The sequence below is a fragment of the Triturus cristatus genome, chromosome 4_2 (genome assembly GCF_964204655.1).
Source record: "Triturus cristatus chromosome 4_2, aTriCri1.1, whole genome shotgun sequence".
NCBI lineage: Eukaryota > Metazoa > Chordata > Amphibia > Caudata > Salamandridae > Triturus > Triturus cristatus.
The window spans coordinates 801,770,712-801,798,394 of NC_140586.1; the positions used below are offsets into that span (position 1 = coordinate 801,770,712).

The 27,683-nt window shown below is 45.2% G+C and overlaps 1 protein-coding gene across 1 annotated transcript in view; it reads left to right on the forward strand.

Moving 5' to 3' along the window:
• Nucleotides 1-27,683, forward strand: part of LRRC41 (leucine rich repeat containing 41) — a 229,010-nt gene that overhangs the window by 52,367 nt on the left and 148,960 nt on the right. Inside the window, exon 2 of the mRNA XM_085602751.1 lies at nt 1,957-2,043. Coding sequence (XP_085458877.1) covers nt 1,957-2,043 — 87 coding nt within the window. The remainder of the gene's footprint in view (nt 1-1,956; nt 2,044-27,683) is intronic.

Sequence of the window (27,683 nt, forward strand, 5' to 3'; positions counted from 1 at the left end):
CATTCTTGTTCCAGAAAGCATTCCAACGCAGTGTTTCTATAGCCTCCGATATGGTGAGCATACCTTGTAACGAACGAAAATAATGAGAAGCGCTCAATACTGACTGGACCGTTTTGCTTCCAAAAATTTCAGACTCAATAAGTGCATTGGTAATGCCACATCCACTGAGATAACGTCCTGCACACCCCAACACAACTTTTGTTGTTAGGAAAATGCCCATCATTGGCTAAAGTTCAAAATGTCAGCTACAATACGGAAAACACCATCACAGAAAATTGGCAGAATAGACTGGTCTTCAAGCTGAACAAGCACATTTTAGAATTTTCTTGGCGCTGTCTATACCATTGCGTAATTTGTGACTGGAGATGGTATTATTCACCCTTCTTCAGTGTAACGGTATTCTAGGAGATCAGAGCATTAATTCCAGCCCATGTAGAAACTGGCTTTTCTTCATCCTACAGTCCGCACTGAAGAAGCGATTTGATAAATTCAGTTAAATCAGCTTTGCGGACCGCAGTATCGGGTAAAAGATCCATGCTGTGAGCTACTTTGAAACTTTCTAGTAGACTGGGACATGTTGATGGCTTGTAGTAAGTTGGCAAGGCAGTTACGTTATACGTTTGCAGCTTTGTTTGTTTTTACCTACAGATTGTTTTCCAGGAGATACTTCATTGGTACCGTCTTGAAAAAGCACTTTGGCAGTAGCATGTGTGCTGGATGTTCCAGACAAAGAAGAGCTGTCTTCAAAATCATAATCAAGAGCAGCAATTGTAAATCCTTCCCTGGTAACATGACTTGCAAGTGATGTGCTGTTGGATTCACAAGATTATACAGCATAAGCTGCTAACAAGTTCCTCCTCCGTACTATGTCATTATAACTTGTTGATACACCAATCCTATTAATTGAAGTGATTAGCTCTCTACTTTTGCACTTGTCATAGATTGTTTGGACAGTCATGTGTAGCAGAGTTTTCATTTTGCAGTGATATTCATAAAACAAGATTTGGAAAAGACAGTACATTTGCACAGCATAAGCCTGTCGGTTCACGGGATTGTCTTCCACTTCTTCGCTTATCTTCAAAGCCATCGTCCATGTTGTTGTCTCGTGTTGCAAACTAAAGAACAGTTTTGATTTGCTGATATTAAACATTGACTTAAAAAATGTTAAAACAACATCAGGCATTCTTGTTGACTCTCATGATTTGCATAGCTCTGGGGCATCACAAAACTTGTCATTAAGTCCAAAATCTAAATCTTTCAGGACGTTTCTTCAAATGGTTCCTGTTAATTTTACTGCATCTTATTTTGACAGCAAGAACTTCAGGAGTCAATTCAGCTGAGAACACCCTAAGTGGCTCATTCTTTTTGTTAGACTGACAATAACGAACTCTGTCATACATTCTCACCAGAAAAATCTTAATGCCATTATTTTGGCTCAACAATAAGTTGGCTGTACTGGTGTTCTTTGCATCTGCCTGTCGGAGAGATATGTAAATTATCTGTATTATATAATCCACACTCCATGATTATATGCATCCTTTACTGCAGAGAGTCTACGTTGCTAACCTTTCAACTTAAACACTGAACATAGTCATTTGTTATCAGAAAAGGATACATGTTAGAACTTCATATGCAGACAGTAGAATAGGAGTTACAATGAAATAGTCTTGGTTTTAATTGGAGACTGGCGAGGTCTTAGTAGTTTTTGTAATATAGCATATATGGTTTTTTTTCCATAAGCTGTTTGCAATTTGGCCTGCTCAGATCAAATTTAAATCTGTTGCAGATGTTAAGATGTAAGAAGCATATTTATGTGGTTTTTTACAACACTGCAGATTGTTCTCCCAACTCCCCCAAAGCCAATGTACAAATATTTGAAAAGTGTGTGATGGAAATTTTTCCCTTCATTTTTGTATTTAATTTGAGAATATATTTTTATTTTATTTTCTACTGTAGAGCTGCCATCTGTAATTCTGCAGGATATCCTCCCATTTCTCAACATCTACTACCTGGATAGGATTGAGACCGCTGCAGTTAAAAAAGGTGGGTTTTATGATTGAAAATACAAATCTTTGACATTCGTAGTGATAGCTAGTTTTGTTTTTGGAATTTAGTCTGACGTACTCTACAGATATTCTGCTGAAAGCTCTAAAACATGACCATTAATTTGGGAAGTGTCTGGAGTAGAAGAGTATGATGGCCCTTGCATTGTTGTCTGTAAAACTAATTAGTAACTCTTAACCTTTTTAAAAGCCGTCTCCCCTGCAATTGGGGCCGATATGTGATCAGAAGACCAATAACTAGCTTTGTTGACTGAGAGCGTGAGCAGAATTTCCATGTTATTGACCTCTAATGCTTATACATCTCCTCCTGATAAGACTTGCACAGATATGAGTGTCATGTCGCCTATTTATCCTTGAGGGGTTTATGGATATAAACAGAGCTATACCCATTTTAAATGTTGTGCTTCCCCAGTGCTTAATTTGTGCAGGTGTTTGTCGGTCCTCGACACCACCACTTATTTTGTAACACTGGCACATATTTATGACAGTCCACCACATGGTGGCATTGTCATTTAATTTCTAAAATATAAATTTAAAAAAACGCGAGCAAAGTATTCAAAATTCAGTATACAATTTATTAAAAATAATAGTGCTCTGGCCATTCTTACAGGTGTGGGTTCACCTGGTATAATGCATATTGTCACTTTTATAGGAATGTAATGGTAAGTAGGTGTCATTAAAACTAATGTGTTTGGCAGCACTTGCAGTGACCATAGGGGGTGCAACCAGCAGTGGCCCCCCTAAGAAACATCTTGGGTCCTGATGTTTATTATTTTACAGATCTGATAGAGACATTTAGCTGCAGGTTCCTTATCTTAGAATATTCCCCAAGTGTCACTAGGTCTGGGAAATTTTTGAGCAGTACCCCTGCTCACTGGTAGGTGGTGTCGTTCAGCTTTGCATCGGCCACGCTGAAAGTGGAGTGCGCTGTACCTATACAATCGCAACCCTAGTATGCTGATGTAATTTTCTTTTCTTTCTGGGCTAGTCATGGCTGTGAAAAGCTACCCTCAGTACATTTTTCACTGACTTTTTTCTTGACTTTCTGTCAACACTTTTTTGAGAATTTCTTCTCCTTATGTGCTAGAGATGTCCCCTAAGGAACCAGTAGGTTTCAACCGATGCGGTGGCTGTCACAGGCAGATGTCTGTGACAGACCCACACTTGGTTTGTGTTTGGATCTGTTCACGGGACCACGACTCCAAGACCTGTGAGGACTGCGGCGCATGGCACCCGAAGGCGCTGAGGAAGCGGTCCCTGAAGCTCCTCACACCCTGATATTGGATGACCCCACAGCACTCATGATCCTGGCCATGCAAAATGTTGCAGTACTGTTCACGAAGCTGCACCCAACGGTCGTAGTTTTGTACCATGTCGTGGGATAAGTCCCACAGAAAGAAGAACAATCTAAGTTGAAGAGGTCTTTAACTTCACCGCCCCTGTCCAAGTCATTGGACTAGATGCGGGAGCGTCTGCACTGTTTGTCTCTCTTCTCTGCAGAGCTCGTTCCAGGGTCCATTTCGTGCCTCCCTGACTTCGCTGGAGCAACCCCTGCCCTCCCCCCAAACTATAGGAGTTTTATGAGGCCATGTGCCTCCTATTTGGGCATCACTTGTTGTCTGGAGAGCTTTTGGGCCCCACTGGTTTGGGAAAGGCCCCCACTGGATGACCACTGGCACGTTCGCCCTCGGCGCCAGTTGAGCCAGCTGGATCTTGAGCAACGCTGCCTGTGAGACTGCGACTATCCTCGGTGCGCGCTCCTGTACTGACTCCCCATGGTGGCACCATCATCATAACCGACTCGAACACGTAGCTGTTTGGGAGTCGTCCAACACCATCTCCGGTGATCACCAGGGCCATATCCTCAGATTTGAAGCCAGTGACTTCTTCATTCAACAAGCCTGGAGAGGGAGACAAAGGGAAGGGGTTGGATACAAGCATCCCCTAGGTGACATACAGGGCAACTGCTATTAGGAACTGGCGGTTGCTAGTAGGTTAGACACCTCACAGGACACTGGCTTGATCTCTCCCCCTACCATGGCTACGGAAGAGGGTGAATCATTCACAGTGGTGGTTCGAAGGACGGCTGAGCTCTTGGACCTTCAGTTGCCTTCAGTGACAGTCAAGATTAACATCTTGACAGAGGTACTTCAACTGGGAGTTGCCCCCTCCGAACTCTTACTCCCATGTCCTTCTTGCGGCCTGGTCCAAGCTCTGCACTGGACAATTGCAAGCCGCCATTGCCCCACTCCTGTACTTTGCTCCTCCTGATGTGGCATACCCCTCCCACTTAAGGCGACAAAAGCAAAAAGAACAATTGACAGAAACTGAACAATGTCAAACATTTACTTTACTGAATGAACGCGGAAGCCGAGGAGGCTACTAGATGCAGAAAGCCACGTGGGCATCTTATAAGTAAAATAAAAGAGAAGTGTATTGCGGGATCGTGGCTGCAAGTTGAAACACATTATAAAACCCCCAAAAATTACCTAGGAGGCTCCCACAAAAAGTTGAAGAAACATCGCATGGCATCACGGCCATTGGGAAGTAAATTAAAACCTAATATTGTGCACAATTTATTATGTTGGAATATTACTAGGCTGTCTGGAATTCGGTTAAAACCGACTGTACCCGACAGTACCCTATCGACTGAAAATCAGCTGACCTGGTTTAAACCGAGTGTTAGTGATTTTTTACATATTTGTTGCACCGCTTGGCCACTTGAGGGAGCCAAAGGAGTACAAGAAAGAACTATACTGGAACTTGCAGTGCGGAAGCAAACCGCGGGAAACAATGAGTCATCCCCATTAAATTAGGGACGCTACATTGGTTGGCAACTGCGTAGTGAGCGACCCCCGATATTGTCAGTTTTTGCGCTAGGTTTTGTGATGTTCCACAGTGGAGTGCTCTGCGGGTAATGTATTGAATCTTAAAGTTGGTAAACTCCCAAATTAGGGTGGGCGCTTAATGATTTGATTGCGTTCCAGCTTACCTACCAAGAGCAAAGATGAAATACATGGAGGGGGTGGGAGGGCAGTGTGGGAGGTAACCAGACTCCAGAGAGCTCAATCTGGCACTCACACCGAACACTAACAGAGGAATGTAAAGAACAGTCACTCCCCCTAGAGAAAATCACAGTGCACACATGTATTACAATACAGATCCTATTTTAATTGCTGTCACGACTATGTTTGCCCCCAAACATCTCCGTCCGCATTGAATACCAAGACGAGACGATGACTGCTGGTGCTCCAAGACTCAGCAGATAAGTTGTGCAAGGGAGATGTTTTACAGGAAAGGTGGCGGGGCCACGTTCAGTGGTGCATTAATTGACCTACCTTTGCGGCCCGATCATTATGGAAACAAATTAGCATGGTTGGCCAATAAGATAGCTGATTCAGTGGATGAGCCTCCTACATAGGCCTGGGTGCAGACACAGCGAATCCAAAAGCAGGGGAGGACTGGCCAATATAGAAATCTTGAGTTTTTGAGGCAGATCACTGCCTCAAAAGGCATGACAGAATTGGGGCCAAGTCAGTAACGTCAGTTACTGGCTGACAAAGCGTGCCGCTTTTCAAGCACAGGTGCATGAAAATTTCCTAGCAATTAGGTACAAAATACAACACATTTTCGAAAAGGCCAGTACATAGTCACAGACAGGGTCTACTCTGCCTCTTATCATTCCGAGGTCGATATAATTTGTATTATTTAGGTGAGCTTCCTTTAAGTACGACTAGCATTACTTACAAGTAACGAGGTTGGGGCCGTGATTATTATCAATAATAAAATTAACGTAATTAACCAATGAGCAGTAAGGAGGCCGTGTGGGAAGCTAAGATGCTGCCAGGCAGACGCGCAACGCCCATGGAGCTCAAAGGGCTGCAGTCTAACCCCTCCCCCCTCCCCTCCTGAGACAGCTTCCCGGGCGCACACAGAGCCGCACCAGAGTACTTCACAGGTCCTTAAAAAGACCATTTACAAATTAATGAGGCTTTGCTGTGTTTTCACCCCTTCATCTTCACTCTGCCTATTGCTGGAAGAATTAAGGATTCCCCCTCCCGGAATTTGGCTCTAGTTGTGCCTCTGCTGCCAGGTTGGAATGGTGCACGGCGAAGTGGAGTGTGCAGGACGCCAGACGCCTGGGATGCTGCTATTGCTGACTGGAGTCGTGTGAACTGATTGAAATTGGAAGCCTGGCTTCCACGCACCCCACAGTCTGACAGCAGGATTGATGGAACACATATGTTTTCAATGAGAGTCACTGAGGGCAGCCGAGGGATGGGACTGCTACAATTACACTGATGAAGAAATGTTCGAAAAGTTCGGGGGAAAGTTGGACTTCTAGCCCATCCCCCCCTAACCTGACTCACAGGCGAGCCTGGTCAAAAAAAATTGAGGATGGAGAACGTTAAATGTTAGACCAATGCATTCTTCATGCCACAAATCCATGACGAACGGCAGCAATACAATGTTGGTGGGAAACTCAACTTTACTGTTTATTCGGTGGGATTATTGTAACATGAGCTTTGGGTTACGTGTTACGAGGAGGGGCACTCCAAGTTACCATTAGGTCGGGCATGCGAGGCGCTGTCGTTGGTGCCATTTTGTTTATTTTTGACCCCATCTTGTGATCGAAGAGTAACTCCCAACGGGTTATTGAGCAACAACATCCGGGGTTAGCTCGAGAAACGATGTGGTTGGGTGGCCTGTGCGCTACATCTAGGGGGACACCACATATGGAGTGAGAGGCACTCTAGCAGGCTCTGTCGTGGCGAAACTTCGAGCCAGTGTTGCGTTGGAGATTCGTCCCCTACTTGAATCTCTTTCGCCATATTCTGCCTAGAATGTTTTCTATGCTGGCCCCATTAAAGCAATGTAGTGGAGACCCCTTTTAAATGGTTTGGATTGGGGAGTTTTCTAGCAGAGGTTTGAAATCAAAATATAAGCTAGTGTGTTAATCGGCCTGCGCGGGTGTAGGCAAACATTTCTGCTCTGTCAGTCAGGCAGTCGTATGTGTCAGAACCTACATTTGTCTGTTCTGTTGCTCATCCTGGGATCAGAATATATTTTCTATTTTTTGTGTGGTAACGTTTGGCAGGTCACCTCCTTCGGAGCTCATAACTGAGCTGGCAAAGTTATCTTAACCTCTAGAGACACCTACTTCAGTTGAGTTAATCGCGGGCCTAGGCTGAGAGCCACCACAGCAACTAGGGCCTTTTCTGTGGCTCCTGCTTTGTGGGCTTAGAGACCATTTGAGAGTGTTCACTGTGTCCGGGCCTCTGCAGACTTTGGTTCTTGCTCCTCCTTTAGAATAGAAATGTCCCTTCACCAACCATGGCTTTTCAAGTTAATGAAGCCTCACTGTGGTACTCTGCACAAGTGTTAGATCCCTACTGTAAAGGGGAATTTCCTCCAGACTTTGCAAAGTACAGCTTCATTATTGACCGCTTTAATACCTCTGAGGGCCTATGCTCCCAGTTCAACGCATATGTTGCAGAACCTGTTCCAGAGAATGTCAACCTTTAGGTGCACCAGTATTGGCATGGAAAGCTATGTCAGTGGCCAGAGTTGGCAAATTGTGTACTGGCTGTTTTGCCGTTCCCAGTCTCAAGTGCCAATGTCGAGAGGGCCTTTTCACAAATAAAAGTTTACATGGGAAGGAAAGAGAGAGCACGAATGACCAAAGACTCACTGAAGAAATATTGTATGGTGTACTACAATTAAGTTCGACTTGTAAGATTGTATTTGGACCTCATATACACTGTAAGTAAACTGTCTATATACCATGCATCAATGAAGAAAGCAAGCAATAATAAAAGCAAAGCGTTCCATAAACACCGGCAAAACACTGTTTGAGTTGTTTTTTATGGCGCGAAAATGAGTAACCACTGAAAAGCACTGTTTTTTTTTTTGAGGTATTGAAATCACTGGATAACACTGAAAAAATACCACCAGAATTGACCAAAAATAGAAACTGAAAACCGGAAAGCCTAAATATTACATATCTACATAAATACACAGGAAAATGTCTGTCTGTAGTGTACAGTGGAGGTCTATCAATATGCAATTATCTTCAAATGCACTGATATCTATTACAGATTAATCATTTACGCCAATTACATTGTGATTAACGACCAAAGTTCATCATGTTTCTCTTCAGTGCTTAACAATAAGGATTCAATCAAACCACCTCTTACATTTGGTATAGCAACAAAAGAACTATACACCTGATCTAATTTTCAGTATTTCCCATATTCTCATAATGTTGAACAAGTAGCGCTTCAAGTGTTTTGAACTGGATAAGTGATCTGTGTTGTAAAATTCAGTTTTTTACAGGTTGGCTTGTTTGTCCAATATAATTTATGGCAGAGGCAACAAATACAGTATACAACATGCTTAGTGTTAAAGTTAGAAAATTGCGTTGTATGTGGGTGATTACTTTAATTATCACTTTCTTGGAGTTAGGCAAAGTCACAGGCAGTACATTGGCTGTATCTGTAGTGGCCCACTACAAGAGGCAACTTCAATAAATGTGGCAAGTGTTGAGTTTCTGGCTGCTTTCACAACAAATTGTTGTCTGTTCTTTCCTCATTTGAAAGAAACCAAAGGTTTGGGAATTTCTGATGTTCCAATTTTTTTCAAGTTCACCTAAATGATTTTCTTAATTTTGTTGGCAAAGGACTAAAATGTTAAAACTCAGGTGAGGGCAATATTCTTATATCTATCTTTGGGTACCAATAGGCTGCCCCTAGGGGTAAACCATGCTCTTTTAAGAGCATTCATAACCAGTTTTTTGGGGTAACCTCTAACAACTTCTTACACAAAACTTCTCCATTACCGAAATACTCTTCCTTGTGGGAACAGTTCCTGCGAATACACAGGAACCAACCATATCTTTAAGGGGTCTAGGTTGGTTGCTCTGGTAATGCAGAAGAGTGTTGCAATCTGTAGGTTTGTGTATAGATTTAAAGTTAATATACCAACATTCGTCGTGACCCCAAGATCTAGAAAGTTTGTCCTTACTAAATGTCATAGTAAAGTGTAAATTTGGTGAATGAACATTCAACCATTCTTTAAAGTCAATTAAATCTGTTATAGAGCCTTTCCAGATAAAGAAGATATTGTCTGTGCCATGTTTTTTATTAGATCTTTATATACCTTCTCATCACCAAAGATCTATGTCTCCTCAAAATAGGACATGAAAATATTTGCTATTTCAGGAGCAAAGGCACAACTCATGGTTACAACTTTCACCTGCTGGTAGAGCTTACTCTTAAAAGCTAAGACGTTTTTTTTTTTTTTCAGAATTAAAATTAAAGAAATCTTTAGGAACCATCACGGATGAAGTTCTCCTATTAAGTGTATGTTGCATCACGGATATGGCTTCATCTTGCAGTATGTTAGTGTATAGAGACTCAATGTCTGTAGACGCCAACATATCATGTTTTGGATTAAAAAACATGCCCTCATATTTAGTGATAAAATCTCTGATGAAAGCTTTAGTTTCAAACACTAAAGGTTTAAGGAAAAAATAAATATATTTGGCAACAGGCTGGAGTAAAGTGAAGATTACTTTTACAGAGTTGTCCAGGTCACTCCCATCGGCCAGTTATTTAATGCTCTCTGGACTCCATACAGGTGGTGGACCCAACTAAGACCTGTAATTAATACGCAGGCAACATATCAAAAGCAATGGATATTGAAGAATTGGGAGGTCGTTTTCCCATGGAACTGCAAGACTATAAGGCTATACCACTCTGTATCATCTTGGTAAGTATTGTAAGTTGCAATAGCTGGTTTAGAAAACGGGGGTTTACAGTTCTCATTGTTACCACCACAAGCGTTAGTCTTGCAGTTCCATGAAGTCTTTGTTTGGAAAAAAATGTTGCCAGGAGGTTTTCCAAGGATAGGTGTTAGGGAGTGGATTATAGAATATATTCACTAGGGAGGGGGGCCTGGCAATCCAGCTCCACTTTTTATTCCCATCAAACCTATCTAGTAATTCCAGTCACATCTATATTGTCCCGCAGAGCGGTTGGATTTTTACAGATCACTGACAAAAAGTAGGACTTAGCTAGTCTTTGAGTTCTAGTCTAATATGTGCTAGGGGGCTTTGTGCTCTGAACCAGTACTGAAAATAATGCGATTGCTTGTCTAGGAAGTATAGAAATGGGTCTGTACTGACAAGCCTGCTTTAGCCACTCGTCGTATCGGGACTTTCCATTTGATATGTGGCTGTTTACCACACCGTAGTACCCTCTGAAACACATCTATGTTGATTGTTAGGTATGCAAATTGGAATATTGTTAAATATAAAAATGTTGTCAGTTTTACCATCTTAATGAGCTATAGCATTCTGAGCAATGATATGGAGAGTGGTATCCAACGTTAAACGTGCTGTATGAGATTCTCCAGAGCTACCCCAAAGTTCTGTCTCATTAGCTCTATTGTTTCCCTGCTTATGTGTTTGCTTGAGTATGTCACCCTGTCTGCCCTCCAACTAAGTGGATATTCCCTGTCAAATGTGATAGTATTGCACGGGAGCAGGAATAGTTCTGATTTATCCCAGTTAATCTGAAAAATCCACCGCATTTATTTATATATTTGATGATTGGGATCACGTTAACCTCTGGGTTTTGGACAAACTGTTGTCTGTATATAAGGATATCAAGAGAGGTTTCTGGAAGTAGAGGCTGAGTTGAAACTGAATATCAGGAAGTCTGCAAGTCAGGCACCTGATAGCCAAGGCTAAAATTAGTGGCAACAGCAACACTTGTAATTGCCCCTGCCACTGGACAGTGCATCAGAGTAAAGATTATTAACTTTTGCCTGGGCTGTGTGACCTACATACAGTAAATTTATCAATTCAAGGAAATACTTGCCAGGACACATGCGTCTTAGCACTTTCTGCAAGGATGGCCGTACCACCGCATTAAAAGCTTTTTCAGTGTCTAGCAGACTAGCTGGTAAATTTTGTTCTACCTAGTGTAGGATGGACATCAGTGTGTGCAAATTAAAGGCTGAAGGCCCCTGAGCTTTAAACCGGATTTCTCTGGCAGCACTACCAACTGCATCAGGGGTTGCAGCTTTTGTGCTAGAAGTTTGGTCAGGATTTTACTGTCACAATTTGCGGCGAAAGCTGTCTCTATAAAGAGCACTGTTCTGGGCCACAGCCTCATATTGAGAAGATAGTAATTGTTGCCTGTAACATCAGAGGAGGATGCCTGAGCTTAAAAATGGCTGTATTCTAACAATCCAACAACGTGAGACGCAGTAAAGCAGAATGTTGCTCTGAAACCCCACAGTGAGACCTTTGCCACCCGATGGCCTACCGTTTGTTAGCCTGGCAATAGCAAACATCTTAAATAGATGATGGTAGAGTTAAAAAGTTCTCTTATCTGTCCTAAACCCCGACAAGAGGAACCTCGTTCAAGTGTTCTACTATGTCGCAGGAGTCATAACTGGATCTGGAAGAGTATAAATGCTCATAATATTGTCTTGGGATGTGTAGAATATCCAGTGGAATATTGTAACGGAACCATAGTTTGAAATAAAAAATAAATTTATAGAGCGTGAAACATTCACCCGAAGGTGTCGAGGCGCTAGCTCATCAATCATGACTAACTGGACAGTCCAGAAACACATCAAAGATTAAACAGCCAGGTTTTCAACGCCTTCCTGAAGGCCAACAGGTGAGTTTCTTGTTTCAGCCTCAATGGTAGAGAGTTTCACAATTTGGTTGTACACACCAGAAAACTCCTTCCACCCCAGGAACACTTATTGAACCTGGGAACAATCCGATTATGGGCATGAAATGAGCGAAGATGGCGAGCAGTAATGTAAGGCTGTTGATTCTGTTTAAAAAAGCTAGGCTCTAGGTCATGTGTAGCCTTAAAAGCAATGCAAAGAGCCTTAAACTCGATCCGTCTCTTCAATGGCACCCAGTTTAATTCTTTGAGCACCGGTGAAACATATTTATGTCTTGGAATGTTCTGCAGGAGACATGCAACAGCGTTTTGCACAATCTGCAGTTTGGATAAGCACTTCTTTCGCAGGTTGACAGTGATCGGCTCTAGATAGAACAAGAGCTGAGACCACTAGTTTCCGCAGCTCAGCCGTAATAAATGGGAGAAACCTCAGTAGTTTTAATGTGTAGAAGGAAAGGGATGTAACCTGGTTAACGTGGCTTTCGAAAGCGAGCATAGAGTCAAACATGACTCCCAAGCTTTTCACCTTATTTGTGGGAGTCGGTAATGTGCCCAGCTCCAAAGGCCACAGAGCAGGGGACCAAAAATTAGTATGGCCACCAAAGTGTAAGACCTCTGTCTTACTAGAGTTCAGTTTCAAGCAATTGGTGGCCATCCATTCACTGACCTGATGAAGACAGGTGTGAAACTGTGCAGCAATGTCAGCAGGCGAGCCTCTCACCGAGACTACAATCTGGGTGTCGTCGGCATATGAAATAGCCGAGAAACCCAGGGGCCTGATTAACCTAACCAGCGGTGCAACATAGATATTAAAAAGGGTTGGGCTCAATGAAGAGCCCTGTGGCACTCCGCATAGCAAAGTAAAGTTCGGTGATTTGAACTCAAGAGCCACAAATTGCTCCCGGCCAGACAGGAATGATTCAAGTAAAGCAAACGCTTTCCCTTTCATACCAATCCCCCTCAGGACTTCCAACAATTTTTGATGGTTCACCGTATCCAATGCAGCAGAGAGGTCAAGCAGCACAAGTGCTGCATTGCCTCCTGCATTAACTGTCTGCCTAATTAATTTGGATGCTGTGATCAGGGCCAGTTATGATGCTTTCTAAAGCCAAACTGAGTAGCATCCAGGAAAGCATGCTTCTCAATATGTTCGGATATAACACCATTCATGGCTTTTTCCACCATCTTTGCAGGCAAAGGGAGTCTGGAGATCGGGCGGTAGTTGTTAGGATCCGCCCCATCTAAATTTGGTTTCTTCAGAAGGGGGAGAACAGACACCAGTTTCCAACTGGTGGGGAATATACCAGAGGTGAACATACTCAATACACGGTGCTTGTATTACAAATCTGAGTTTTGAAACCTATGCTAGCATTTTACCTGGTCGATCCCCTTCACCAAATGTTCTAGCCCAGCCATGTTTGCCTAGGTATACCACCTCCTGATTGGTGGCCATGATAAATTCTTTGAGTCTCTTGTATTTTAATTAATATGGTATGATCTTTATTCAAGTCATATTAATTTTCAAGATATACAAGTTATATTTGCAGCCATCTAAGTATACCTGCCTCTCCAAAAATGCATATACCATATACGGTTTAAACAAACTTTTCCGGCAGCATTTCTATTTTAGATAATGATGCTTTATTTAACGTAAAATATTTTGCGGTACCAGGCCTGATCTCAGACCGTAGGTGGCCAGATCTAGCAGTTCACTTTCAAGTATGTAATCCTCTAGGGTGGGCAGGTGGCCTTCAAGGGTCAGGAAGCGTGGGGGACAGGCAGCTTGGATAATGATGGCACCACTGGTGAATGGTCTGATAAAGTTAGAGATTGTGAGACCAACCAAGGATCAATATGGGGCATGTACTGACAATTAATACTTGTTTTCTTTTGCTGCAGGGTGTAGTGTTCTCGATGCATCTCCTAGATGGTACAGTTGCATAATGTGGGATACAGGTGGACTTGCTTCTGTAGGTGGTCTACACTGGTTCAATTACCTATTATTATACTGTGGTGTTATCACTAGATTGAAGTTCCCATCCCATAATATTGGTACATCAGCAAACTTTCGACATTTAAGTATGACATCAAAATATTCTGGTGTGTCGACACTGGGGCCATACAGATTTCCCAAAATGATTGGGATTGAGTCCATGTTCCCCACTATTACAGCTCAGCCTGTGAGCCCACACCTATTCCTGGTAAGTGAAGCTTATAGTTTTCTGTTGTCAAATATGAATTGAAAAGATCTTCAAATAAAGTATGAGTCAGTCATGGGAAATATCCTTTATTAATCTCTGCTGCAGCAAGGATCTCCGAACGTTCACCAGAGAAATATGCCTTAGCTTAAAGCCTACTCAGCTTTTATACCTTTATAATCACTTAGACAGCAATGAAAAGCAGTGATTTCAGCAGAAATGTATCGAGGACTACAAAAGTCCTTGAATGAGTGCAGCTGTAAGGGAAGGTTTCTAACAGTTTGTCGCTTATTGTTGCCAACAGTTTATTGGTTTCCTTCCTTACTCATCACTTCTGGATACATTTTAAGCAAACCATTTTCACTAACCTTGACATCAGAATAGGTAGTTATAATAGCTATCGGCTAATCTCATGGGAGCGGCGGCACAACATGAACTTCACTGACGGTTCTTGGGCCCTGATAACAATAATCAAAATTAAGCTAATGATAAATGCTTCCCATGATAATCTTTGAACCTTAAATGTAACATTCTGCTGTTAAAGCATTTCCTTAGGCACGTAATCCAACTGACATGTCTGTGAACCAGACTGCGCTTGATTAAATTAGTAAACTTGTTTATCACAGGAATAAATTCATGTAGAATAAAAAATTACAATAAGGAAAAGAGCAACAAAAATGATCTCTCACTGTATCGAAGTTACCACCCCTACACAAAAAAAAGTATCTGTAGCGGTCCTCGAGAACAAGCAAATTGGTTTGTACCTTTGGTGATATGTGCACCTCCTGAAGTAGAGCCACATCAATTTTATGTCGATCTAGATAAGCAATAACTTGTTGGCCTTTGTGGGGATTGTTAATCCCATGTATATTCCAACAAATTATTTTCAGTAGATTATACAATAAGAGTATGTTTGTTACTGTGCTGTAACCGAAAAAGCATATAGTGTTGCCTAGGTTAATGTACATATCATACAGTTCTCAATATGATGCCCCTCAGCCCCCCTCCCCTCCGCGAAATAACAAATTGCAGTGCCAACCGCAGGTCGGATGAAAACATTTCCTTTTCTGTTGTGCCCAACTCTCATTTTGGCCAGATACATCGAATAATTGACTGGTTTCATCCATAGTAGCAACTTCTTAGCCTTAAGAATGAACTCCTGGCCTCTTGCATTGCAGGGGTAAAGTCAGAATAGAACATTATGGGTGAGACATGATGATCTTGGCTATTTATGCTCTGGTGTAGAACCACATCCCATGTCCCTGTAATTGAGTAGGCAATCAATTATTGGTCTTGGGTTGAGGCCTGGGTTCTAAGGATCTTTGGGTCTTTTCCGCAATGAATACCTGTGAAAACACCCCTAGTCCATCAAGGATTCCTGTAGATCTTTCACAAATATTTTCACACTGTTTTCACCAGCCCCATAATTTGCAAATAATTACAGTATGAGCTTCCCTCCAAGTCTGTATTTCTTTTTCGTTATTTTGTTCTTATGCACCAGTTTGGTCAAGGTGTCTGTTGACTCAAGAGGAATACTCAACGCCTGAAATTTGCTCTTCTGTCGCAATCAGTCCCATATCATGTTTGAGTGTTCGTTCCTTTAGCTGGTCTATCCTCTTGTTTAAATGATCTATTTTCCCCACAGTGGTCTACAAACTCTTTTTTTCTTTGAGTAGTGTGGCAACTTCTTTACCTTGAAGCTCTTCTTGCTTCTGCTGTTGCTCGTCAGATTGTCCTGGCCCTTGTCAAATTGAAGCTTTCCTTGACTTTCCGTTTTGCCCATCCTGTCAAACATTGACCAACCATCTCCCCTGTCAGGCAAGTCTGTTCTTTCTGCCCCATCAGGCGCTTTGAGATGCACAAACATGATATAGGTGAGTAAATGTAATGTAATGCATCCAAATGTGATCTATTGACATGATCAGATCAACATTTAAAAAAAGTAAGCCAAATGTCATCCGCATGCAAGCCTCATTAAAATAAACCCCTGGCATTAGAAGACCTTAATTTCCCGCATCAGTGCAGCTCCTGTCAGGGCTCCATGTCACCATTAATCGTGCGAGCCATTGCAGGATATTTTCATTGTCCAATCTGATTAACGTTTGGTGTTTTATTTTTTAAGTGCATGCTGTTTGGATCCCTTGATCTTAAATAAAGTTACACTGCCATTTGCTAAACAACCATGCACCTTCATGTTTTTCTTTGCTGTCATGATACAATGCTGGATCACAAAGTAAAGATGTGTTTGAACACGCATCTTCTTAAAAGAACAAGGAAAATACTGACCCTTCGTAAAAAAAAAAAAAATCTACTATATTTTGCCGTGTATACCTTATATGTTCACCACAGCCTATTTAGCAAGAGTTAATGCTCCCTGCTTTTGAATTGTTATAGCCCAAGATATTGCTTCATTATGGAATTTTCTTTCTAGAACACCTCGTGCCGTAGTTGTCCAGCCATTACCAAACACCCAAAAAAAAGCTAGATCAGTTGCTTCTGTCATCAGTATTTGTTAAATGGAATGGCTGAGAATAGATGTCATCTTCAGCACCTGCTCCCGTTCTGAAAACTTTGTAAAGCAAAACCAGGCATGCCTGTGGTTAACTACTTTCACAGATGGAAGGAGTTTATCTTGAACCAATGGGTTCTCCAGATCATGGAGTAAGGTTCAATCAATCAACAAAAATTTATTTGGCTCTTATATGAAAAAAACATAAGTTAAAATACATCACAAGAACACATAATGCAATACAATAAAATAGATAAAAATGGTACATGGCGTTTACCTATCCAGTTTACACCCGCCCCTGGTGGTTAATCACAGGTCGGCCTAAGCCTTACTGGAGCCTTTAAAAAACTAATAACCTACCATACAGTGCTCTCTGACAACATTTGCAAAAAGATCAAAGCTGGTCGCACTTGATTAAAATTGGCTTGTTTTAAGATTGGGAGTTAGTCTTCCTAGGCACCTCATAATTACTACAGACATTAAAAAGTGAAGCATGTCCTGTGGAGACGTGCCGTACCAGCCACAGGGTAGCAGAATCTTGTGGGTGCGCAAGAAGGAGGTGGAAGAAATCCAGGCGAAATCTACTTAATAAAAAATGGTCATATGAGCTGGGAAGCCCTAACAGATAAGGTTCCATAGAGGATACTGTTTTCAGGAGGCTAAACCTGCGTACACTGGACTTTCTTAACTTACAGTTCTCCCTTTCCGTCACCCTCTGCTTAAGAAAAGACTCCTTTGCTCAATGTAGGTCCTTCCTGCTAATATCAGGGTTGCAGAAAAGGCCTGGTCCGCCCAGTTTCCTAAAACTTTCCCGTATATAGTTAAACCAGGGTATATGATGAGCACCATCTAGACTCAAGCAATCTCTTAGTATCTCTTTGTTTAGGGCAGTCCCGTTGTTTAACCAAACTTTAAGCCAGTAAACTAAGGGCCGAAGGGTCAACAAATCTGTAAGATAGGGTGCACCCAGTTCTTCATGGACAATGAAAATAACAGTGCCCTGTGGAGCATAAAACAGTTGTCTCGGGAACCTGTGTTCTGCTATTTGTAGCTCATCAAGGGAGGCATAACCCCAGATCTCACTACCATACGCTACCTGGGATAGACACCTAGATCTGTAAATATGCAAGAGGGCGCCTATCATTTTTTTTTGCCCAGGCAAGAATCAAAACTGAAAATGGCTGTGTTAGCGCGTAGGTGGCCCCCCTGTTTACTTTTTAGCAGTGGGGCCCAGTTTAACTTCGCATCCAACATAACCCATAGGTAGGAGAAAGCACTGGTTTTGGGGCTGGGGATAGGCCCTACCTTAAAGTAAAAGGATTTAGATGAGCTGCGGCCTATCTGCATCATGTATGACTTGGTGTTATTTACTTGCAGGTCCCGACCTTTTCATGAAGGTCACAAAGGAGTGGAGTAATGTTTACAACCCCCATAAGGACCCCGTCATCTGCATATAGTAATACAGGAAGACCACGCCAGCCCACCCGGGCAACATCCGCGTGGGTGTCTTTCAGGTCCATCTCTAAATTGTTGATATATAAATTAAATAAAAACAGGGCCAATACACATCCCTGCCGTACCACCCTCTGTATTGGGAACTGGCAGGTCACCTTACCTACATAAATCTTTTTTTGGGGGGCATCTTTTTTTTTTTTTTTTTACATTTCTCAAACAAAAGAAAAAGACCATGTTTTACATCAATCACTGACAGTCTTCCTTGGTACAGCACTGACATTATTACCATTTACATGAGGGATAGTCAGGGATTCGCGTGCTTACAGTAGCTGAGAAAGCTCAGGTTGACCACCAACAACATCAATAGGTCAAAGGTAAAGTACCCCGTCAAACAATTCCTTACATTGACAGCTCCTCACACAAAGCGCTGTGTGTTCTTTACTCCACTTATATAGATGTTTAAGGTGTTGCCGCAATGCGTGCATCAGTCGACGGTAGTGATAGCTCTGTGACTGACTTAAACTATATTCCTTCCTTAGATCCTCAAAGGCGATGGGAGCCTCTCCCCTCCATACGTCTCCCAGATATTCGATTCCTATCAATTTCCACCGTCTGAAGCCTGGGAGGGCGGCCACTTCTTTCAAATCATCCCCAAACCACAGTGGAGTTCTACCCTTCAATTTCTCTGCCCAGCCTAGGAATCTATTTGCCTCTCTCCAGCACCCCACCAACACGCCTGTGTGCACCGGCCATTCCGAACAGGCTTTCCGGGAATACAGGAGTAATTCGCAGTTTCCACTTGGCATACTGCCTCTATCCATTCTGTAGGCCGGCTCATGCGTATCTGCATACTATCAGTCATTTATGACCAGCAACTGCGGAGCCCAATAATATAGTTTTACGTCCGGGACTGCCAAACATTCATCATACACTCCCTTCTGTAGTTTATGGAGCGCTATTCTGGGAGAGCCACCCTGCCACAACAGTGTTCTGACTTCTTGCACCATCTTTTTAAAAAGAGCCTGGGGGACTATACGTGGAGTATTTTGTAAAACGTACAGAAGGCGAGGCAGAGCCATCATTTTGAGGAGGGCTGCTCTACCTATTAGAGACAGTGGAAGAGTACTCCATTGGCGAACATCGGCACTCAACCGGCCTATCTGGAGTTGAAGGTTCTTATTCAGGAACGTTACGTGATCTCTCACAATATATATACACCAAGATACTTAAATCCCTCCTCTACCACTGGGGCTGCACATCGTGTCGGTATCCTAGGCGAAGGGCCTGACAATGGAAAGACAACCGATTTGGACCAGTTGATGTTATACCCTGAGTAACTCCCGAACACCTCAAAGATGTGAAGTACTCTAGCCATGGAGTGGTACGGCCGTGCTAGGTATAGAAGGATGTAATCCGCATGAAGCAAAATTGGCTCCTACCCCCCCCACCCCCACCCCCCCCCCCCCCGGCGCCTTTATACCTCAAATCATTGGGTCCCCCCGTATCCAGTGCGCCAGCGGCTCCAGAGCAAGTGCAAACACCAGTGGGGACAGAGGGCAGCCCTGTCTCGTGCCCCTCCGCAGCTGGAAGGATCTGGACAACTTTCCATTAACACTCACACAGGACAGCGGTTCCCTATATAGCAGCCTTACCCAGCTACAGAAGTTAGGGCCGAAGCCCAGCCTACGCTGTACCATGAACAAGTCGGGCCATTCTATACTATCAAACGCCGTGGGCGCGTCGTGTGCCATCAATGCCGTCTGTTGAAAATCAGGGTCTTGTGTCATATGGAGCACTGCATACAATCTCCAGAGATTGTGGCGAGTGCTTCTACTTGGCATGAAGCCCGATTGGTCTACATGTGTAATCTGCAAGATGAACAGCACCAGCCTGTTCGCTAGAAACCTTAGCTACATTAGTGAAGCGAACAGTTGCTTTGGTGTCCCTGGGGAGTTCTTGTTAAAAGAGAACAATATTTTTGTCTACTCTCATGCACAATAGGGTCTCCCAAAGTTTGATTCTATTCACCCGGTCAAATGCTGATGACCGGTTCATGAAAGCCAAGTGAATCGTGCCTGAGCGTGCGACAGTGAATTTGTTTAAAATCATGTACAGGTAAATATATTGGTCCACTGTTGACCTTCCCGGACGAAATCCATATTGGATATATATGTTGTTTTCATCTGCCCATAATGTTAACCTAGCCAGTAAAATGTGTCCCACCACCTTTACCGTTGAATCCAACAAGGATGTGAGCCTGTAGCAAATGCTACTGTCCCTATTGCCTTTTTTTTTTTTTAAATCAGCACAATGTTAGACGTTACCCAGGAGCTAGATGGAGCTTGATAGCTGTGTTGATGGGGACATTAAGATATAACAAGCATTAAAAATGCAATAGGTCTCGCCTTTCATTAAGTTAAAGGCATTTGCTTTGCTATACAATACCATTAGCAAAGCAAATGGCTTTAACTTAATCAAAGGCGAGACCTATTGCATTTTCAATGCTTGTCCTAACCTTGGAAGAAGTTATACTTTTGCCTTTGTCAGGGGTAAATTTCCAACATTTCTTCGTATGGGACTAGATTAAAGAAGAGCTGGTGAAAACTCCTAAAACATTCAAGTTGGTAGCTTTGCACAGACTCAAAAGGGCATTACAACCCTGGAACCATTACATAATGCTACCTCCAACCCCAGTATGTAAATCTTCTGAAAGGTGGGCAAAATAAGGGAATTGCTAGTAGTCAACTCCTACTATAGCATGAGTCCTGGCATAATCAGAGACGCTATTGTCAAAAATCTTACAAAATGAGATTGCTGCCATAATTTGTCACCGCATTGCATTGCATCAAGGAGACATGCATTTTTTTTAATATACAGAACAAGTAGATTTATTTAACAACCTGCTCAGAGTATCTCTTCATTAGTAAGAAACTAAGGCACATGTAGGAAAAGTGTGGCATAAACACTATATGCAGATGCGCAGTGTTGTGTAACAGTATTAGCCATCAAAACGTTCAAGTACAATGGCTCAACAAAAAACTTCAGGATGGCAAACATCCGACTGCCTACGCACCTCTTAAAACAACACTGACAGTATGAAAGATATTCTATACAATCATTCAGCCAAACACGTTTTTTAATCGATAGTAGAGGACTTTGCATGTCATGCAGTTGTCGTGGAAACAGAAGACCATTTTGAACAGCCCCATCAAAATAATAAGTAAAACCTGGCACTGAGACTGTTATAAAGTTCAAATGAAAGAGGAGAGCGAGTGTGTGTGAAAGACACCATCATTCTTGTGGACAGGCCCAATCTCTTGAATCGCTCTGTAAACACCCTTATTGCCCATAAAAAAAAAGTTACGGAGTATGGGTACATTTGACCCGGAAGAACAGCTAGCGCTGCATAAAGGGTTTCCTTCTTCAGGCATAATTGTGACTACCATTATGGTTAGAATGGCCGTCAGTAACGCAAAACTACAGCTGGTCATGGGCACAGACTGTGTGTCGACTCTATTGCCACCACTGGTGAAGCACCATCTCAGAATATGGTTGTTATTCCCCATAATACATCAAAACATATACAGCTGCCTAAAGGAGCCACTACACACCAAAGCCATTCAACAGGGAGCCACTTCCCGCATGCAACAAAGCGGCGCCCCCCGCAACTGCTCTCCAGTCCACGGGCGATTCCCCCTCAACCCCACTCAACACGACTGATCTGACTGCAGCTTAGTCATGCCCTGTCCAGAGCAGCAGACGCAGAGCATTAGACATCACACACCCGGCACACGCTTCTGAGGCTGGGCCCGCTGGCATGTTATTGCAGAAATAGGCGGGGGCCTGCATGCCCCATGCAGGGGGGGGACCCTCACCCCCACAGTCTTACCTTCCGCCACGTCCTCATCGATCGCCCCTTTAACCTGCGAGAAGCACCACTGGAAGTCGTTGGCTCCGCCGATGCCTGTGTGGGGGCAGAGGAGAGGTTAGGGTGAGTGCCGAACATACACATGCGCTAGCCGGCTGCCCTGCACCCTCCCTACCCAGGTTGGCAGAGGGGGACTTCCAGCCGGCTCACCGACTATGTGTACGCCGGCTGCTCACCTGCCATGGCGTTGGGCGTGCTGCGGCAGGCTTCGTGGCGGCTCCTGTGCCCTCGCAGCAGCCCCTCTCCCGCCGGATCCCTGGGCGCGGCCATTCGCTCGCAGGGACTCTCAGGCAATCGGAGCCGCTCAGGCTGGTTGTGATTTTTTTTCAAAATGGCGCACATTGCGAGTCGACATGATTCAGTGACGTCACTTAATAGAGAGGCTCCGGAGGACCACTCGCTTCCTGATCAGAGATGGGAGGAGAGGATGTGAGAGTGGCGCACACAGACTCCTCACGCAGCCCGTGTGACAGTGCGGGGGCCGGCGGAACCTCCCCGTTAGCAGCGCACGCAGGGTGCTCACTCAGATCTTGCTGCACTCTCCTTACATAGTACAGTAGCAGCTTTGCTGGCAGACACCGTGCCTTGCTTCTGACTTTAAGACCCTCGCTCTATCTCCTCCCAACACCAACTTCACTACTCAAACTGATGGGCACGTCCAGTTCCACCGCACCTGAACTAAAAGTTACAAAGTGTGTTTTTTTCAGGCAAATCACAGACACCTTCATGCTCCTTGTCAATTAGTGAGCGAGGAAAGGGTAACCATCTTTCTCCTTCAAGGTGTTTTTGGGGGATTTAAAAGTAAAGGAAAAACAGTAATTTCAAAGCTCATTAATAAACGAGCACAAAATTACTAACACACAACTGAGGCAATCAAATACAAGCACTCGCCATGACGTTTTCGTTCGCCTTTTTCTGCCGCCCCACTTGGACGGCCTCGGCCTGCTGGCGTAAAGGGTTTATTATCTTCTTTATGGGGCAATCTGTTTCGCCCCATAAAGATAACAAACCTTTTACGCCAGCAGTAAGTCAGGGCAGTCAGTCCAAGTGGGACGGCAGAAAGAGAGAAAAGAGTACGTCATACAGAGCTCTTTCCCAATGGCTGGCCACCGTTTAGCATAAACGGTTACGTCAGCCAATGGAAAAGAGGGGCGGGGCTTAATGACCTTTACCAAAAAATCCCTATATCATTAAATCTCGCCAGCGAGACTGCGCATGCACGCAGCCTACGCCAGGCGAGACCTAAAAAGGTCAGTGGGTATGCCGTCTGGTCCAGACACCTTATTTCTGGTCAGTCCCTCTATATCTTTTTTGACCCCAGTAACAGAAATGACGAGAACAGACTTTCCTTCCCTTCTGCATTCCACTAACCTAGTTCCTGTTGGACTATAAAACATTTCTTAGAAACGGGCGACCCATTCCTCCTCTGTAATGTGTGTGTCAAGAGCCAGTCCAGCATCTCCTACCAGAAATGGGCTTTTAACAGTGTTCCAAAACAATTCAGTATTTTTATTTTTTTAGTACTAGCTTCGGAGAGCCTGTTCATGCCTCATACCTCAATTAGGCCTTCCGCCTTGCTAATTCTACCCTATATTTCCCTTGATAGGCTTTTACTCGTACTCGGTCCCAGGGTTTGGTGCCTAACACTTCCCTCGGTTCCCTTTCTGCTCAGGAACTGTTGCGGTTGAAACATCTCGGGAGGTGCTGAGGAATACATCATTATTAAACTTCAAGGTCAAACTATTTAGGAACAAATCTAGCCTTGACATGCTACAACCTTCAGGTGTAGTAGCAAAGGTATTGAAAAAATTCAACAACAGTAAATGATCAGACCCCTGGGTAAGTACCAAAAACTGCAGACAAAGGTTGTCTGTTGAGAATACCTTCAAGTGGCATCGAACTGCCAAGGAGACAAAGATTAGTTGCGGGCACAAACAAGGCCTTATAACCCTCAAGGAAAAAGCTGTTGGTGATCGCCCATGTGTCCTAGAGACATATTACATCAAATCCTTTAATGAAAGTGCTCCAGAGTCGGTCACTGAACTTGGCTGCTATCCCTGCAATGTTCCACAGCACAGGTTTGCAGGCCTTTCCTTCTCTGGAACCGCTTGGGCCTGGCAAAGTCAAATTATGATAGACTGGTGATACCTGGGATGTAATCTGATCATTGACAGTCAGTCCAAAGTATCTAGGGGCGCAAACCTGTTAAATAGGGGGGTGTCTTGAATAGACGTCTGATGACGCAGTGGTAGAGCCGGGTAATTGCAGTCTTTCCCCCACCCCCAGTGAACTCCGAATTCTCAAAGGACTATATAATGGAATCCCATGGGGATCGATGCCGCTACAATAATTTTCATCCACCAATTTGTCAGTGCTAAAGCATCAGTCCCCTACGACAAAAACGGGGAATGCACTCACCCCTTTAAGATCAGCAGGGGACTAAGATAAGGGTTCGTTCTTGCCCTCTTTCTATTCTCTAGTTACACCAACGGGGTTGGGGAAGCACTTAGGTGGGTCAACGTCGGATGTACCCGTTTTTGATGGCTGCAGCATTCCGATACTGGTATACGCGGATAATGCCTTCCTAATTGCCAGAACAGGTTTGGCCCTCCAGCGCTTAATAAGGGACTATGAAGCCTTTATGGACTTGTTAGATTTGCAGGTAGATAAGTGGAAATCCCTCCTTCTTGCACCAGGGTTGCCGGTGGAAAAAAAAATACCTACCTTTCACAGCGACACTCGAAACTTGGAGCTGGTAGATTAATTCCTTATCTCGGTCGTTTTTGATAAGTCAGTCTTGGGCAAAAATGTAGTCAAGCTAATTTTAAACAATCTCGAGTAGCTCCTTTTATATGTTGTTCAGTTGCTACGTTTTAATGGGCTTGTATGATCACTAGGAAGACTCTGCACTTAAGTACTGTTTGAAATCGGGGGGGGGGGGGGGGTGGCTTGGCCGGCTGCAAGATGGCTGCACTCTAAGTGGGCTCTGCCGACCAAGCTCTATAATCCGCCAGCACCCTACAGGCAACAGCAAAATAATGGCTCCGCTTCGGTGCTGCTGAACTTACCTCGCCTTGGGGAGCCGCCTGCTCATCTTCACGACCTCCTCCGACACGCCTGGGTCGAGATCTACTCTCCGGGCCCACTCCTCGAGGCTGGGCCTACCCGCAGCCGCCAGAGGACCTTCGTTCTCCCACTCCGCCTTGCCTGCAGCGTCACCCTGGGACTTGCCGTCGGATGCCGCCTGAAGACTCGGTGAGTGCCACGGCCGCTGGGAGCCTGGGGCGGCGGGGTTGGGGGCTCGAGTGCCGTTGCTTCAATCCCTGCACGGGCGCCGCCGGTCCGTGTTCCGGCGCCTGCTGTGTCGGCCCCATCTTCGTAGGCCGCGAATCCCCGCTGTCCCTCGGTTCCCGGCACCGCGGTACCTGGCCCCATCTGCGGCCCGGTCAAGTTCTCCCAGACCGGCCGCCTGTGCGCTGCGGGCCTGCCTACTACAGTAACCAGCCTATCTTCTGGGACCTGACTTCGGTGCCACACGGCAGCTGAGGAGAACCGTACGTGGCGGACATGTACTGTCACGGGGCGCTTCTTCCCCAGTGCCGCGCCGGGTCCTGCTCAAATCCTCCTTTTGGTGCGGCGTGGCCACCTGCTGGACTGTAGCGGGGGCCCCTCATGCTGCGGCTTCACCCGCCACATCTGGGGCCACCCAGCGATTGCTACCACCATCTCTACGCCAGCACCTGACTAAGAGGGGTGGGTGTGTCGGACTGCGGTGGGGTGTCGCAGCTGGACCGGGGGGGGGGGGCATGCGCCACATTGCAGGGCCCCTGCTCCGACGCCCTCACACCTCCTCTGCCGCTTCGCCCTCTAGCCTGGTGCATCTCGGTGCTGTGTGGTTAGGCCGCGCTCCGACCTTGTATCCCTGCTGCTCTGCCTCCAGGGGCCTCTGCCCTCCTCATACGCCGGCATCACACAACTGCTGTGGGAGCTGTCCCCTGCTGGGTAAATTGAGGTTCCGCTCTCAACTTCCTCCACCGGGCTGGGCTCGCCCATGAGGTGACTTATTCCCTGCAGACCCTTTCGCCTGCCTGATCTGGGGGTCCTTGTTAGTGCCTTGCGGGGTGGAGGACTGTAGGATCTTGCACCGCTCCCTGGACAATGACTCTCTTTCAGGCATTGCCATCTGCCACTTCTTCATTTTCTGCTCTGTTTTCTCGCAACGTTGTGCTCTGCCAGTCCGCCACCCAGCTGTGGTCCTCTTCTGCTCCCCCCCCTCATCGGTGCCGGACATGGGTAAGGCCGACCCCAAACAACCCTGGCTCACCTTCAACCAGCGCCACCAAACGTGTCACGACGGTGCGGTCGTGGACGGTGGCGACTCCACTGCTCCTGCTGAGATGGCCGTTTCCCGAGAGGACGGCCTCAAGGACGACCTCCAGGCCATCATGCTGGAGGTTAAATCAGCTGTTGCTGGCATAGCTGTCCAACTGGACCAGTTGTCTTCATGCCTGGATGTTGTCAAGTCACGAGTGGCTTCACACGACAATCGCCTGCTGCATGTCGAATCTAGGATCTCTGATGTCGAGGACGCTGCTACGAGGGACCGTCAGCAACTCCTTCAAATGGACAAAATTCTGGACTTGATACGCACCAAATACGAGGACTTAGAAGCGCGCTCCCATAGGAGCAATCTCCGCATCACGGGGGTGCCTGAGTCCACCAACATCACGCGTATGGAAGATTATGTGGAAAACCTGGTGCGGGAACTGTTTGGCGAGGTGCTCTCCCCGGTATTCATCGTGGAGAGAGCCCACCGATCCCTGGATCCCCACCCAGCCCAGCGCCCGGATTGCCTGCTCACCCCATTATTGCTAAATCCTTAATTTCAGTGACCGTGATGTAATCCTCCGGGCGGCCAGGGACAAAGGCGAGATCCGGCATCAGGGGAACACCTTGTCCTTCTATCCGACTACACCTTGGCGGTAAAAGCTTCCCGCCGCGAGTTTCTGCCTGCGAAGCGCCTTCTTCAAAAGCATGAGATCCTCTACTCGCTGGCATATTCGGCCAAGCTCCGCGTCCGGCTGGGCTCTAAGACTCTCTTCTTCCCGGATCCGAAGGCCGCCCTCGACTTCGCCAAGAAGCTAGATCATTCTCACCGCTCCACCACTGCAAAATCTCAAGATTCCTGTCCCGGTTGAGTGACAATGACTGACTTGATCTTCCTTTAGGATACTGTTCACACGCTGTTAATCTCACGGTCTCCTGTTCATTATGCTTTCCTTGATTTAAGTTACATTGTTTGACTCCAGGTGGTCGTGTCCCTCACTGCAACGCTCCGGGGCTAGCCACCCTTGTTCTTTAATGCGATTCCGATATTATACTGTCTGTGATCACTGATTGCTGGGCCACCCTGCTTTGTTGGCAGGGGTGTTCGCCGAGCCTCACCATGCCTCTGCGGGATGATTCCCACTTTGTACTTGGACTCTTCCCTTCCCAGTTGGGGTTCCCTGGGGCGGTCGTGGGTGGTTTCTCAACCTGTTTGGTGGGGTTGGTGTGGGTGGGGGGGGGTCCTTGGGGATTTGCTGCCTCCTTCTGAGGTGTTTGTTTTGGTTATTTTGTATTGTTTTGTCCTTTAGCTTGCCCTGCGATGCCATTCTCTACTGGCTCTGCCTTGTAATGCTGCATTGCTTGGTGCACTACCCCAAGTCCTTGCTCCTGGGCTCGACACTCATCAGCATCCTCCTCCAGGGGTTTGATGTTTGCGCTTCCCCTTTGCAGCCCAGCTATCTGTCGTGGCAGGCTCTTAGCTGTCTTTGTTTATCC